The sequence below is a fragment of the Scardinius erythrophthalmus genome, assembly GCF_964197995.2.
Source record: "Scardinius erythrophthalmus genome assembly, chromosome: 3".
Classification (NCBI taxonomy): Eukaryota; Metazoa; Chordata; class Actinopteri; order Cypriniformes; family Leuciscidae; genus Scardinius; species Scardinius erythrophthalmus.
Window position 1 is genome coordinate 40,148,968 of NC_138223.1, and position 13,317 is coordinate 40,162,284.

The 13,317-nt window shown below is 34.6% G+C and overlaps 1 protein-coding gene across 2 annotated transcripts in view; it reads right to left on the minus strand.

Moving 5' to 3' along the window:
- The window catches only part of gstcd (glutathione S-transferase, C-terminal domain containing), a 52,196-nt gene that overhangs the window by 13,187 nt on the left and 25,692 nt on the right, over positions 1 to 13,317 (minus strand). For both annotated transcript variants that reach the window (XM_081361708.1, XM_081361707.1), the window contains exons 6-8: positions 6,481 to 6,596; positions 6,150 to 6,194; positions 5,596 to 5,724 (exon numbers count right to left, since the gene is read on the minus strand). In XM_081361708.1, the coding sequence (XP_081217834.1) occupies positions 5,596 to 5,724; positions 6,150 to 6,194; positions 6,481 to 6,596 (290 nt within the window). The remainder of the gene's footprint in view (positions 1 to 5,595; positions 5,725 to 6,149; positions 6,195 to 6,480; positions 6,597 to 13,317) is intronic.

Consider the following 13,317-nt stretch of genomic DNA (forward strand, 5'->3'; position numbering starts at 1 on the left):
ATAGCAAATCAGGCGAGTCTATTCACAGCAAAGGCAAAAAAAAAAAAACATTCTGGTAGTTCAGATGCTTTAATGCAATAAAAAGCACAAATGAAAAAAAAAAAACTCACTTTATAGCATAGTCATAGCATGGTAAAGGAATATGAGCTATAATGACAATAATAGTGTACTTATGGTAATAGTAGAGCTTTCACAATAAACTGTCACTAGGTTGGTAAAGTTTAAATATAAAACATTCCTGTTTGTTTTATCATTACACTTGTATCATGTCTTTTTGCTTTTTTTTGTTGAACAAACACACAAAATGAACTGTTCTCATAGCAAAACAAGGCAAAACAAAAAAACAAACAAAAATCAAAGCAAAGAAAACAAAAAAAAAGCAAAACAAAAAAGCAAGAAACTAAAAAAAAAACAAAAAAACAAAAACAGAACCCCCCCCCAAAAAAAAACAGCTAAACAAATCAATCCATGTCTAAACAAAATCAAAAGCGAGAAAACAAAATCAGGAACAAAAAATAAGATCCAAACAAAAAACACGATTGGTTTTTTTTTAGTGCGAACAGGTCTGTAGAAATGAAACAAAATATTGTTTGTTAGTATTTGTGGGTGAATGTTCGGTAATAACACTGTAAAGCATTATTTGGCAACATGCAATTATGCCAGAATCTATTCTTTAAAATGCAAAGAGGTTGGAAAAGCACATCGCAGTCATTCCAAAGTCTTCCATCGGAATGTCGGATGCTCCGCCTCAAGTACAAATTTACAGTCATAATGAGGCAAAGCTGGTGGGCCGTCTCCCAAAAGATCAGATGAATACTGTTTAGCATGGGAAAGAAGCAGTGTTACAAAGCTCAAGTTTGTTTTTCCTTTGCAAGCAAATAGAGTGGAATCTGCAATGGTTTTGTGTGGTCTCTTGTACTGGAGGATCTAATAAATTAAGTTTTCTGAAAGCACTGAAAATATAAGACATTGACAAAGAGCTTAACGTCATCCTCAATGCTAGTTTTTCTTGTATAAACCATTCAACAACAGAAAAATAATAAAGCATGCTGCAAAAGCATATTCTTTATTAGTTTTTCTCATGCAGTAGGTCTTCATTTTTTTGCTGATGATGTTTCTTTTCTTCCCTTCAACGGGAGTCTTTATAATTAAGTAGTTTGCCCGAGGGATGGAAGGCACAACTTCACGACTACAATGCAAGTTCATTATTCACAGCCACCGAACACAGCAGTGTGCTTGTTTCACCATCATTCAACAGGTACAACAAATCAAGTTAGAACAAACAGTCCATAACTTCTCTTTTCACATCATTACCCATGTTTAGTCATTTTTCCTAGTGTAGCTGCAAGCCTTATTACAGACTGTCTTTAAAAAAAAGGAATAGTAGCTATTTTCACGCATCTAAACCACAGGGAAACAGTAGTTCTGGCTCTGCTGCTTTAGCAAGCAAACCTTTTAATCATTTATGCTAATGATATGTGCAGAGTTACGCAAGATAACACAATATAGCTTAGAAACTCAAAGGTAAAACCTAAATCGGTCTTTAATTACCAACACAACGAACACAAATCACTTTTCCAGAGCTTTCACATTGCCCAAACAGGTTAACAATCTTGAACATCTGAAGACTTTTCTATGATGCTTCCTTTCACTTGTAATCGCCGTGTAAGTTTTAAAATAAAATAATTCAAATTCATACCAATTCACAGATGAATCGTTTATATTTAGACTGATTCATAACCACTTCAATGTCTAATCATTCATTTCCAAGCCTGTAAATCACAATTGTATAATGTCCCTGATGTTTTCAACTTTTTTCATGATGGAGATACACATAAAATAACACAATGTAGTTTGTTCTAAACCCTTTTTTTTATGGAATATTGCATCCATAAGTGACTTATACATGTACATTTTTTTTTTATTCATGTGCCCTCATGATCTATAATCAAAATAACTTCTCCCTCTTGCAGTTATTTTCTTCTCTAATGACGTGTTTACTGGCGTGAGGGCGGAGCAACCTGTCACTCACACGAGATCCACCAATAGCAAACCACAGCCATCCATTAAATTCCCGATGGACGAAATCAAGACCCGCCCAACATTTTTTCTTGTACAAGAAGCCATTTCACTTGAATATACATCACAATGGGGAAAAAAAGACTATCACAACTAAATATACACCTACATCTTTTATTTTAGATTACCTTGTTTATTTGCAAAGCTTTTCAATAGCGTACCGCACGATATACGTCACCTTTTCTCATTAATATTCATTAAGCTAGCGACGGTTGCTAGGGGGGTCAAACTCGCGCGTGTCACTCATGCTAGACGCATGTAAACAGTTTACGGACGAGATGTCTACTGAGCTAAACCTGCTAACTCTGTCCGAGAATGATGTCCCCGGTGCCAACTTCACTGGTATAGAAGTAGAAGAACATACAAATATTCAATTGAAGAGATGGCTTGAGTGTAGAGGGCTGAAAAAGACGGGAAAAAGAGCCGACCTGATCCAGAGGTAGATTGTTATCGACAGAATTTCTTCCCCAAAAAACATCGCCTTACGCCACTGACAGTGACATTTTGCAGTTTCAACAAGCTATCTTTTACCACCCTATGTCCTGTCTGTCATATATATTATGTCCTCTGGTTGTCTTACGTCTGACAGTTGTTGGGGGTAATTTATATTATTATTAATGTATTTATTTTTTGTTTAGCGATCGCTAATGCCACTTGGTCACAACCAACAACACTTAATGGGTATTTCATTGTTATTCATGATGATTTTAAACTATTAACTTTTGAATTAAAATGTTTAAAAGATCATTTCATGTGTATGCATTTCATTAGTTTTATGTAAAATACATTTTGATCAAAAATTCCCAAGATATCAATTCTATGTTAATCTACTCATTACCTCAAAACTTAGAATATTTTCTATTATCTTTCTTTATTGCTTTCACTGTACATACAATGAAGGCAATAGTGCACAACTGTTCTCTTTGCAATTAACCTTCATTCTCTCTGTGGATATAGGTTATAAATTACCCCTATATGTAAACAAAAATGAAATAATAAATCCAAGTAAATGTTTATAGAAAATAACTTTTTACATATTCAAAGTTCAAGTGTATATTTCAGAATGAAATTGAATGGGGTCACTTGTTGGAAATATGATTGCCTTTAAGCATCAAAGTAATATTGAGATGACCCCTCTAAATATTGATAGATTTTGGATTAAATGTGCAGAATTAGTAGAACATTTCACAACTTAAATAAAGCTTTAACATGTCTTCTTTTATTTACTTTGCCAACTGAACTTGAGCGAGCGCGCTTCTATGTTGACCCCCTTCCGGTTTACGTTGCTGACGTCACGCGGCCTTGCGGTCTAAAAATAGCACTCGTGCGGCACGCTATAGGACAAGACTCTAGAGAAAAATTTCTATCTGCTACTGTTAGATAAATTGGAGGTTATCTAATGTTTAACAATATACATGATGTCCACTTGTCACATGTGCTAAAAAAGTCAGATTTACATGAAAGAGAAAGCTTTTATCACTTAATGCAGAGTTGCGGCAATGTGAATGGAGGAATATTTCATCCCCACATGGAGATCTAAAAAAAAAAAAAAAACTTCTTTCTAGATAAACCTAGTATGTTAAATTATTACAAAAAAAATTGTTGACTGTTTGATATGAATCTCATTACGAATCTGATTGACATTCTTATTTTTAATGATTGTGCTAGGTGCCCAAAAGAAATTCTACATAGATACAGGTATTAGTTTTGGGAACCAGTGAAGGTCTGATAAAGACTCTGTGTCGGAAGAAAATAACCCCCCCACACACACATACACACACAGGAGCAGTGTTTGAAGCTCAATACTGCAGCTGCAGCTCTCTGTGGATACGAGGCCAGAGGCTGCAGGTCTCTGGCAGAAAGAAACATCTCATTACCTCCAGAAACAAATATAAGAACTGCAGAAAGTACATACTTCCTCAGTTATCACAGAAAACAGCACCCCTCAAAGAGTACACGTCAAAAAAATCTTTTTAATCAGTATTTTTTATCTTGTTTTCCAGTAAAAACACCACTTAAAATGCACAATTGTGTAAGATAAGACTTGTTTTCAGAGAATATATCTTGAATTACGTTTTTTTCCCTCACCACATTGGCAAACTGTAACAAAATAACAAACCAAAAACAAAACTCGCAAGGTTTCTACTCAAAACAAGCCGCCAGTGCTGTATGCAAAATAAAACCTTTCATTTCGGTCTACCTCAAATATGATTAGGGAGTTCTCTTAACAAATATACAATCCAACTAGATTGCATACAGTAATATAACTTTGCTGTCTAATTTCTAATATGCTTGTGGTTACAATATTGACCGAATTAAAAATTGAGAGAACACAAAACAAATGTGTGTAAATGATTATTAATAATATCATTGTTCCACAATCAGTCTCATTAAAAATTAAATGTAATCTTAATGTTTGGGCAAGTTGTCGAGGAGCCATTTCATCACTCAAAATGCAGTAATGAGCAACCCATTCTCTTTTGAAAGGATTTAAAGGACAAACGTGAGGGTGAACTGCATAATTAATATGGATGGCAGGGAGAATCAAACAAGCTACAACTACAGGGTGCCAGAATCCATCCTTTAAAACAGGCTTTGCAATGCAAATAAAGAGATATCTATACCTTCTGGACAAAACTGTGAAATTATTGAAACTGCTCATAGCAAGAACGAGCGCTGAAAGCAAACATTAACAAAAGCAATTATCGATGAAAGGCTGCAGTTGATCCAAATGTCTGAGGCCACATTGAAATCTATCTAATGTAAAACTAGAATTAAACAATTAAACAAAAATTTAACACCAAGATACACAATGAAATATTAAACCCTTGTGTACTATTTGGCATCTGAGAGACTCCAATGCTATTTTAGGAGCTAAACAACCTTTCTTAATGTTATGAGAAATTATTATAAACCTAATATCAACTTCATAACAGCCATTAAACACCCTCCAAACACATTACTTTTGTTTGGAGTATCAGAAACATGCATGAATTTTCACAAGCTAACTAATTCATAAAGAAAAAACCTGCATTAAATTACAAATACACACACACAAAATAAAATGTGCCATCTAATCTTTTAGCACTATTATAGTGAGGAAGCCAAGACTTTTAAGACATAAAAAGACTTTTAAGGCACCGTGAACAACAGTCCCTCTCTCTCTGTACATACATATATATACATATATATATATATATATATATATATATATATATATAGAGAGAGAGAGAGAGAGAGAGAGCGAGAGAGAGAGAGAGAGAGAGAGAGAGAGAGAGAGAGAGAGAGAGAGAGAGAGAGAGAGAGAGAGAGAGAGAGAGAGAGAGAGAGAGAGAGAGATGTTCACGGTGCATATTAATATGTCTTAAAAGTCTTGGCTTCCTCTGGCTCACTATAATAGTGTATATTTTTCACTATAATAATATTGGCTCATTATAATAATAATATATATTATACACACTTCCAAGAGAAACACTTCACAAATATCAAGTATGTTTTATATAAGACGGTTCTCACCCCAATGTTGAAGTTTCCGGTGAAGTAGTCGAGGTTTGTCTGGATGAAGCCAATGTTTGTCAATCCAAGCTGAGCACTTCGGTCTCTGGCCCTGACCAGAGACTCCTCTTTATTTTCAATGAGAATAACCTGAACAATGACAAAAATGGGATATATTTCACCATGCTGCATATTATATCTCCTACAACTCACTGGTTCATTGCCAAACTGCTCATTGATTCATCTCAAATTGCTCTTTAAAAAGCCATTTCATTAAAAGGAAAGAAAATCAGCAGAGAATAAGAAGTACATCTTCTAAATAACTACCTAATAATCCACTGAACCATTAAATATGTATTAGCACTCAAAGAGTATTCTAGTATTGAGTTGATTTTCCAATTCGCATAGGTAAAAGTACAATTTTCCCTAACAAGGGCTTAGGGAGACAAAAAAACAACAATAGTGTAGAATCAGTTTATTTTTCCAGTGTCTATGAGCTCACCAGGGAGGAAGGCAGATTTAGTTTCTTTTCTTTGATTCTGTTAACCTGACTTGAACAAATCAGAAAGTCTTACCTGACATTTAGGAAGTGTGTACGCCAAAACAATCCCAACGTGCCCCTGAGAAAACAAACGAAGAAAAAGCTGCTAAAGAACATGGGAGAAACAGACCTCAAAGAGCTCATCAGATCAAAGTCTGCTCAAGAGAACACGAGAATATTGACCTGTTGCCCAAAAGCTGTAACGTCAGGGCTTATATGTATGCACAGAATAACAAGAGCACTCCCAAAGATTACACGAGGTGACAAGGGAGGGGAACAGATGCTTACTGACACGCATGCAGTGAGTCCCGTAAGAAAACAGAAACAAGTCCAAGACATTTTTAACATGTCAGAAGGTAACCTACCCCACCGCTGCAGAAATCCACCACAGTGTTCCCCGGGTGGGCCATATCCGTCACCGTGGCAAGCAGGTTGTTGAGCTGCTGTTGTTTGCGCACAGCGCGGGCGTCTGACATCTTACCTTTGGAGACAAGGGAATGTTAACACCGAAACGGCCAACAGCAATACACTGCAACAAGACTCTTAAGCCAAAATAGATGTGTGTCCAAGTTACAAATGTTATATAATACAGTAGATATGTGATAACGTACAGCCAAACAGATCATCAATGCAAACTAAACCATAATCAGAATCAGTCCATCAGCCTGAATGGGTTTATTTGGGAAATTACTAATTCATTGTGTTGTAAAAAAGAAATAAGTAAAAAAAAAAAAAAAAAAAAGAAGGTTTTACAAACAACAGATCAAAATGAACAAATATTGGTTTAGGTTGAAATCATTTTATTACAGGAGAATAATAAATAAATAAATAAATAAATAAATATTGGTTTAATTTAAAATGATTTTATTATAATAGAAGAAAGAGGTGAAGTGATTCTACAGACTACCAAATATTATATATTATATTGTATTGTCTTATATTTAGTAGGGGTGTGCCGGTTTCAGAATTGGTGATGACGGTTATGACGTGAGTCAAATGTGACGGTTCGTAACATAACGTAACATATCATTGCGACATTCGTCTGTTATAGGAAAACTTAGTTTGAATAAACGAGCAGACACTGATTAGCTATTTGATCGCCTAAATTAAAACAAATAAAATTAATATTTGTGTAGTGTTCAATGTTGTTATCAATAGAGATACGCGGATGGGGCATTATTTCATCCGCAACCGCATCACAAAACTCATCATCCGCACCAACGTTTTTTGACCAAATTTCATGCTAATGTATGAGGCCTACGCTGAGTTTCATTCATTTACGATGAGGTGCGCTCTAGTTCACAATGCAATGCAAGTGAACGCGGCGCACCGGCGCCTCCATGTCACGGTTATTATATTGTCTGCTATATTTATATATATTATATATATTTTATAATATATTTTATTTATTAAATACATGCAATTGGTTGATGAAACATTTATTAAAATTGATACAATTTATACAAAACAAAATTCGCTTTAAAGAAAGGCTTTCTACAAAGAAAAAATTTTTTTTACAAAGTGGTAAAAATCATGTCTGACGATTTACAAAACAAAACTTGCATTGGTACTTGGCAAAGAATCAAATACAGTTTGAAACGACGTAGACCATTAATGACAGACTGTTAACAATTGTTTTTAATTAGTATTTAAACATTCTCTATGATAAAAAATTTTTGTAAAAAATATTTTAATAACATGGTTTTGGCGGTTATAGAGATCTAATGACGGTGTTCAACTATAACCGTCGGTCTCACGGTTATATACTAACCGTCACACCCCTAATATTTAGTGCTGTCAAATCAAAAGTTTGTTATACAATATTATATATATATATATATATATATATATATATATATATATATATATATATATATATACACACACACACACACACACACGTATATACACACACACACACACTCACACGTATATATACACAAATATACACACATACATACACACATGCATACATACATACACACACATTTCACAACAGTACGGACATTTAACTATTTAAATCGTTACTTTTTAACACAACACAGTAACACAAATGACTGAAAACAAAGCCATGGTCAAGAACAAAAAAAAAGGTTATACATTTATAAATTTGGGTAATATTCTGTTGTAACATGCATGAAGTCACACAAGACATGCATTGTTACCAAGCACAATGGGTATAATAATAAATGAACTACTGTATAATGTAAAATACAAATTATTAATAGAACATGTGGTTGTCTAGTGATGAGAATTATTATTTTGGTTCTGTTTGGTTTGTCCTCAGCTTGGCTCTGAACATCAGTATAAACAAGCTGCCTACTGTACCTAAAAATGCCATTCGGTACATTTTGCATTCATACAGTTCGCAAATTGAAAAGAGGACAGCCAAGCGCCACTTTCAGCTGTGATTAAACGGATTGAACTATTTCAACGGCTGTTTGAGAAATGTTAAAAGCGGGAATAGGCCTACTCTAAAAATACAATTTTAGACCTTTTTTCTCCCCCCCAGCCACTCAAGTCGTCTCAAACTTTAATTGGAGTTGAAGGCTGTTTTCACACAGCCACACACTCTGCCACGGGGAATAAATTTGCAGCAGATTTCCTGTTTTGAGCCGAGCGCTGAAGAAACACCATCAGTGTAATATAAATCACAGACGCGTCTGTCGAGCACTGCTGCGCTCATTTTGTGCACGACTCTCTGATGAGAGCGGAAGAACAACCTGGAGCCAAATAGGAAACAAAACCACGAAACAGCCCAACAAAAGCTTTGTAAAGATTTGCTCATCGTGTGTTATCAACATCTGGTAATTAATTAATGTCTATGATCCTGACAGGCAACAAAAGAATCAATCAGGCTCAGGTGAGGAAGAAAAGACAAACATGCAGATTCTTTTGCAAAGAACGCCTGTGGAATTTGCATGTTTTCTTCCTCTAACAGGATTCGAATGGCAGGCGCGCTATCGGAGAGGAGCAGAGATGTGGTATGCAGTGAAGATGCAACTCATTAACCGAGAGCACATTTGCAGCGCGTCTCCGAGAGACATAAATCCACAGGAATGTCGGCCTGCTGTCAAATGAGGATCTCTCCTACATCAAGAGAATCAAATCCTTGTGAAAATCTGAAATCCTTCCAATGACCAATGATGTTTTGGTTTTTATCAGAGATCTTAAAGGATTCAAATTCTAAAATGAATTGCTTATGATATGATGATAATGTCATTTATTAAAAGCACATCCAGATTAGCTGATTAGCTACAAGTTCAAAAGAAGATAATTAAGAGTTATTAACGTGGCATATAAGTAAAGCATTGAATAGAGTGATAAGTGGCTTAAAAAGTGATAGATTAGATGCTAAGTGTAAATAGCAACAAAATGTATTTTCTTTGCACTAAGTGTAAATAGTTGTTAGATTCTATGTATACTTAGTGCAAATAGCGGAAGATACTTTTTGCACCTCAGTATATTGTAACCCTACCAATTAAACACTTTATTCCCACTAACAAATACCTGTTATGCACTTTATTTCTATTTCTACTTAATTTGTATTTGTCTTTTTGTTAATGTTGAGAGTGTAAAGCACTTTGTATAATAATTCAAATATCTGTTATGCACTTCTATGCACTTTAATTTCTATTTCGACTTAATTTGTATATGTCTATTTGATATGCGATGGAAAAAGGGAGAAGAATGAGTTCGGTAAAAGACGGATTTGAACTCTGGTCAAACCCACTGTCCACACCACTGATTCTGACAAAATGTTGTCATTTTGTCTGTCTCAATCAGACAATAGTGGGCGGAGTTAATGTAAATAGCATCTGCCAACAAAGAGTCATGCTCCAAAACTTTGAACATGGCATTTATGAGAGGAACGCAATAATTTGCTGTTTTCTCACTATTGCCAAATCAAAAGTAGCAAAATGGCTGAAAATATGTTAAAATAAAAAACTACAGTAAATAAAGCACCAAATAAGCATGCAAAGTAAATGCAAATAAAGCAAGCAAATAAGTGAAATAAAATAAAAATAACAAACATAAATACACACATACCTACCTAACACATGGAGGTGTCACCAAAAAGTGACTGGTAATACTATTAAAACAACTCTAAAAATACTGAGTGGGGAAATTCCTACAAAAGATGATTCTGGTCCTGAGAGTGTTGGTGGAAAAACCAGGAAGACTTATGAATAGAATAATGAGATAAATTGATCAGGCAGAGTTTTTAATTTACCAAAGATACCCAGGTTTGGTCCAAAACACCCTGCGGTCCTTTGAGACAAACAGAGATTGTGATAGTGGAGAGACTGATGATTTGAGAAGCAAGCTGATGATGTGAGATTTGTTGGGGAAGAAAAAGATGAAACAAATAAGAAAATATCCTGGGCTTTACTGATAAAATCACATATCAATATTGCAATTATTTTTCTCATGATATTGCTTTTTCACAATACTTTAGATCCTTGTTTATGTGCCCTTTCATATGATTTCCCACAGTTCTATTAATGAAGAAACAGGTTGTTTTAATAAACTGACATTTCTCAGTGTGGTCACCTGTGATTCACAATGACATGGGCTCCACCTACATCAATTCTCATCACAAATATACCGTTCTAACAATATCATAACGTATAGTGATGTACTGAACTTTATATTTACTGGAATAGAGATGATTATAGATGGCTACCTTACAATCCAATGCTGATACACTCTTTTAAAAATAGAGTTTCTTTCACAGTAATGGAAGAGAGGAACCATTTTGGGCTCCCCAAAGTACCTTTCAGTGAACAGTTCCTAAAAGAACAACTTTTCTTAGTGTGAAGAACATTTCATTAATCTGAAGAAGATTTTCCACTGTGAAGAACCTCTTGTGGAATGGAAAGATTCCATGGATTATTAAATGTTTTTCAGAAAAAGATAGATGCCAATAAAGAGCCTATATTTTTAAGAGTGTAGGAGAAGAAAATATAATAGGAAAACATAAATCTGCATGATTGCATCAATGCAACATTGTGAATCGATAAGATTTTTTTCATGTTTTCAAAAGAAATCTCTCTCTCACCAAGGCTTCATTTATTTGACCAAAAATGCAGTAAACCAGTACTATGGTGAAATGTTGCAATTTAAAATAACTTTTCTATTTGAATATATTTAAAAATGTAATTTATTCTGTGATCAAAGCTGAATTTTCAGCATCATTACTCCAGTCTTCATGATCCTACAGAAGTCATTCTAATATGCTGATTTGATGCTCAAGAAACATTTCTGATTATTATCAATGTTGAAAAGAGTTGTGCTGCTTAATATTTTTGTGGAAAATGTTATACATTTAAGTATTTTTTGATAGATAGAAAAAATTATAATGATTATAATTAATAATTATAATGTTTTTACTGGCATTTTTATCAATTTAATGCATTCTTGCTGTATAAAAGTATATATTTCTTTCTTTAAATGAAAACTCCTCCTGACACCAAACTTTTGAACAGTAGTGACTATCAATATGTGATTCAGAACAGCAAATTCCTGGAATGTGAAATGCTCCCACTGAACTAGCTTTTTCAAAAATCGACAAAATGGAGGACAGGAAAATGAAAAACAGGGACACTCTTTTCATCATAACTCGGCTTACAAGAGGCTCATGGCGTCCAAGCAATAGGCTTCCAAACAGTAAACCAAGGGGAGAATATTTTCCAGCAATCCAAACCTCAATTTCCTTCCTTTCTGCTGCAACGTGTAAAGCAGGGGAGGGAGAACTTCTACGGTAGACACAAAAGCAGAAGAAAACAGGCCTCTCGAGTGGACAATCAGAATAGCATATTCAAGTGGCTACATCTGCGCTTACGAGATGAGGAGAGGCCTGAATGAAGGTATTTAAGCAAGAATTGTTCATGAGGACATCCTCAAGGTTGTTTTTTCTGCTAACAATTCACAGTCACAGCTTCAGTGAGCAATCTGGAGCAGGAATAAAACACTTAGAGAGTTTAAAGATAAAAGGCCAAAATCTGTGACCTCAAGTCACAGTTAGAAGGGATAAAAAAAATTTGTGATCATGTAACTGTAGTCATGCCGCCCACGATTACTTCCCACTGTTACCTTTGATAAACTGAAAAGCAAGAACCTTTTTGGTAGGCCATGCATCTCAAAGTACAATGGTATTACAACTTAAAGCACCACTTGTGCTGCTGCAGCACTTTTTGTAAAGTTAGTTTTTCACTCTTTAATATATGATGTTTGTTCATACTGTAACATACAAATAAGAAACAAACACTAATGAGGGATTATTTTCAGGGAACAACAACAACCTAAAAGCATTCAACAATTGTGAGGATTTGAAAATAAGCCACATTATGCTCACATTCTGGCTTCTATATAAATCCATTAAAAGCAAATGTGTTCACTTTCTTTGCTTCAATGTACAGTATACATATTTGTACTCTCTGAAGGAACCGAGCCAAACCTCAAAGACTTAAGCTCATTCAACGATTTTCCTCATTTAAGAAATACATGTTTTATTCTTGTTTTGGATGTAGTGGTGCAAAACACAGTGAAATATGAGCTTAATACTGAATGCTGCCAGATGGAAAAATAACAGAGCCATGCAGAGGTTAGAAACAGGTCAAATTTGTATCAATTGCATTTTTGACTGATGAACTTAATAGCTAAAAATATCCACTTCTACTTTACAAACACTGACACATTCAGGTCAAACATGTACAAGGTTAATTTTCAAAGTAGGCAAGCAAGAGTTTGACGAGGGTTTGACATCACGACGAGGTTCAATGATATATTAAGCCAAAAAGATTAACCACACTGCATTAAAACACAAACCATGACACTTCAAATGAAAGAAGTCTGTTTGAAATGAATGTTTCTGAAAATAACACCACAACCTGTACATAAAGTACTATGGCAGTACCGTGTTTCACTGATATACCGTTTAAATGTTTGAGAATTAAGGTGTAGAACGACCCAGAATAGGCAGTTATGACATCTTATCATCTCATCAGTTATGACAAATCATCATATTAGAATGATTTATGAAGATCATGTGACACTAACAAATAAAACTTAAATAAAAATCTTAACCCCAAACTTTTGAACACTAGTTAATGTAGCACATGACAAAAATATATGGTATTATCCTTTTTCCCCCCATGAATTACAAGACTGTGTGATGCTTTAGTGTTAATATAGCAAAA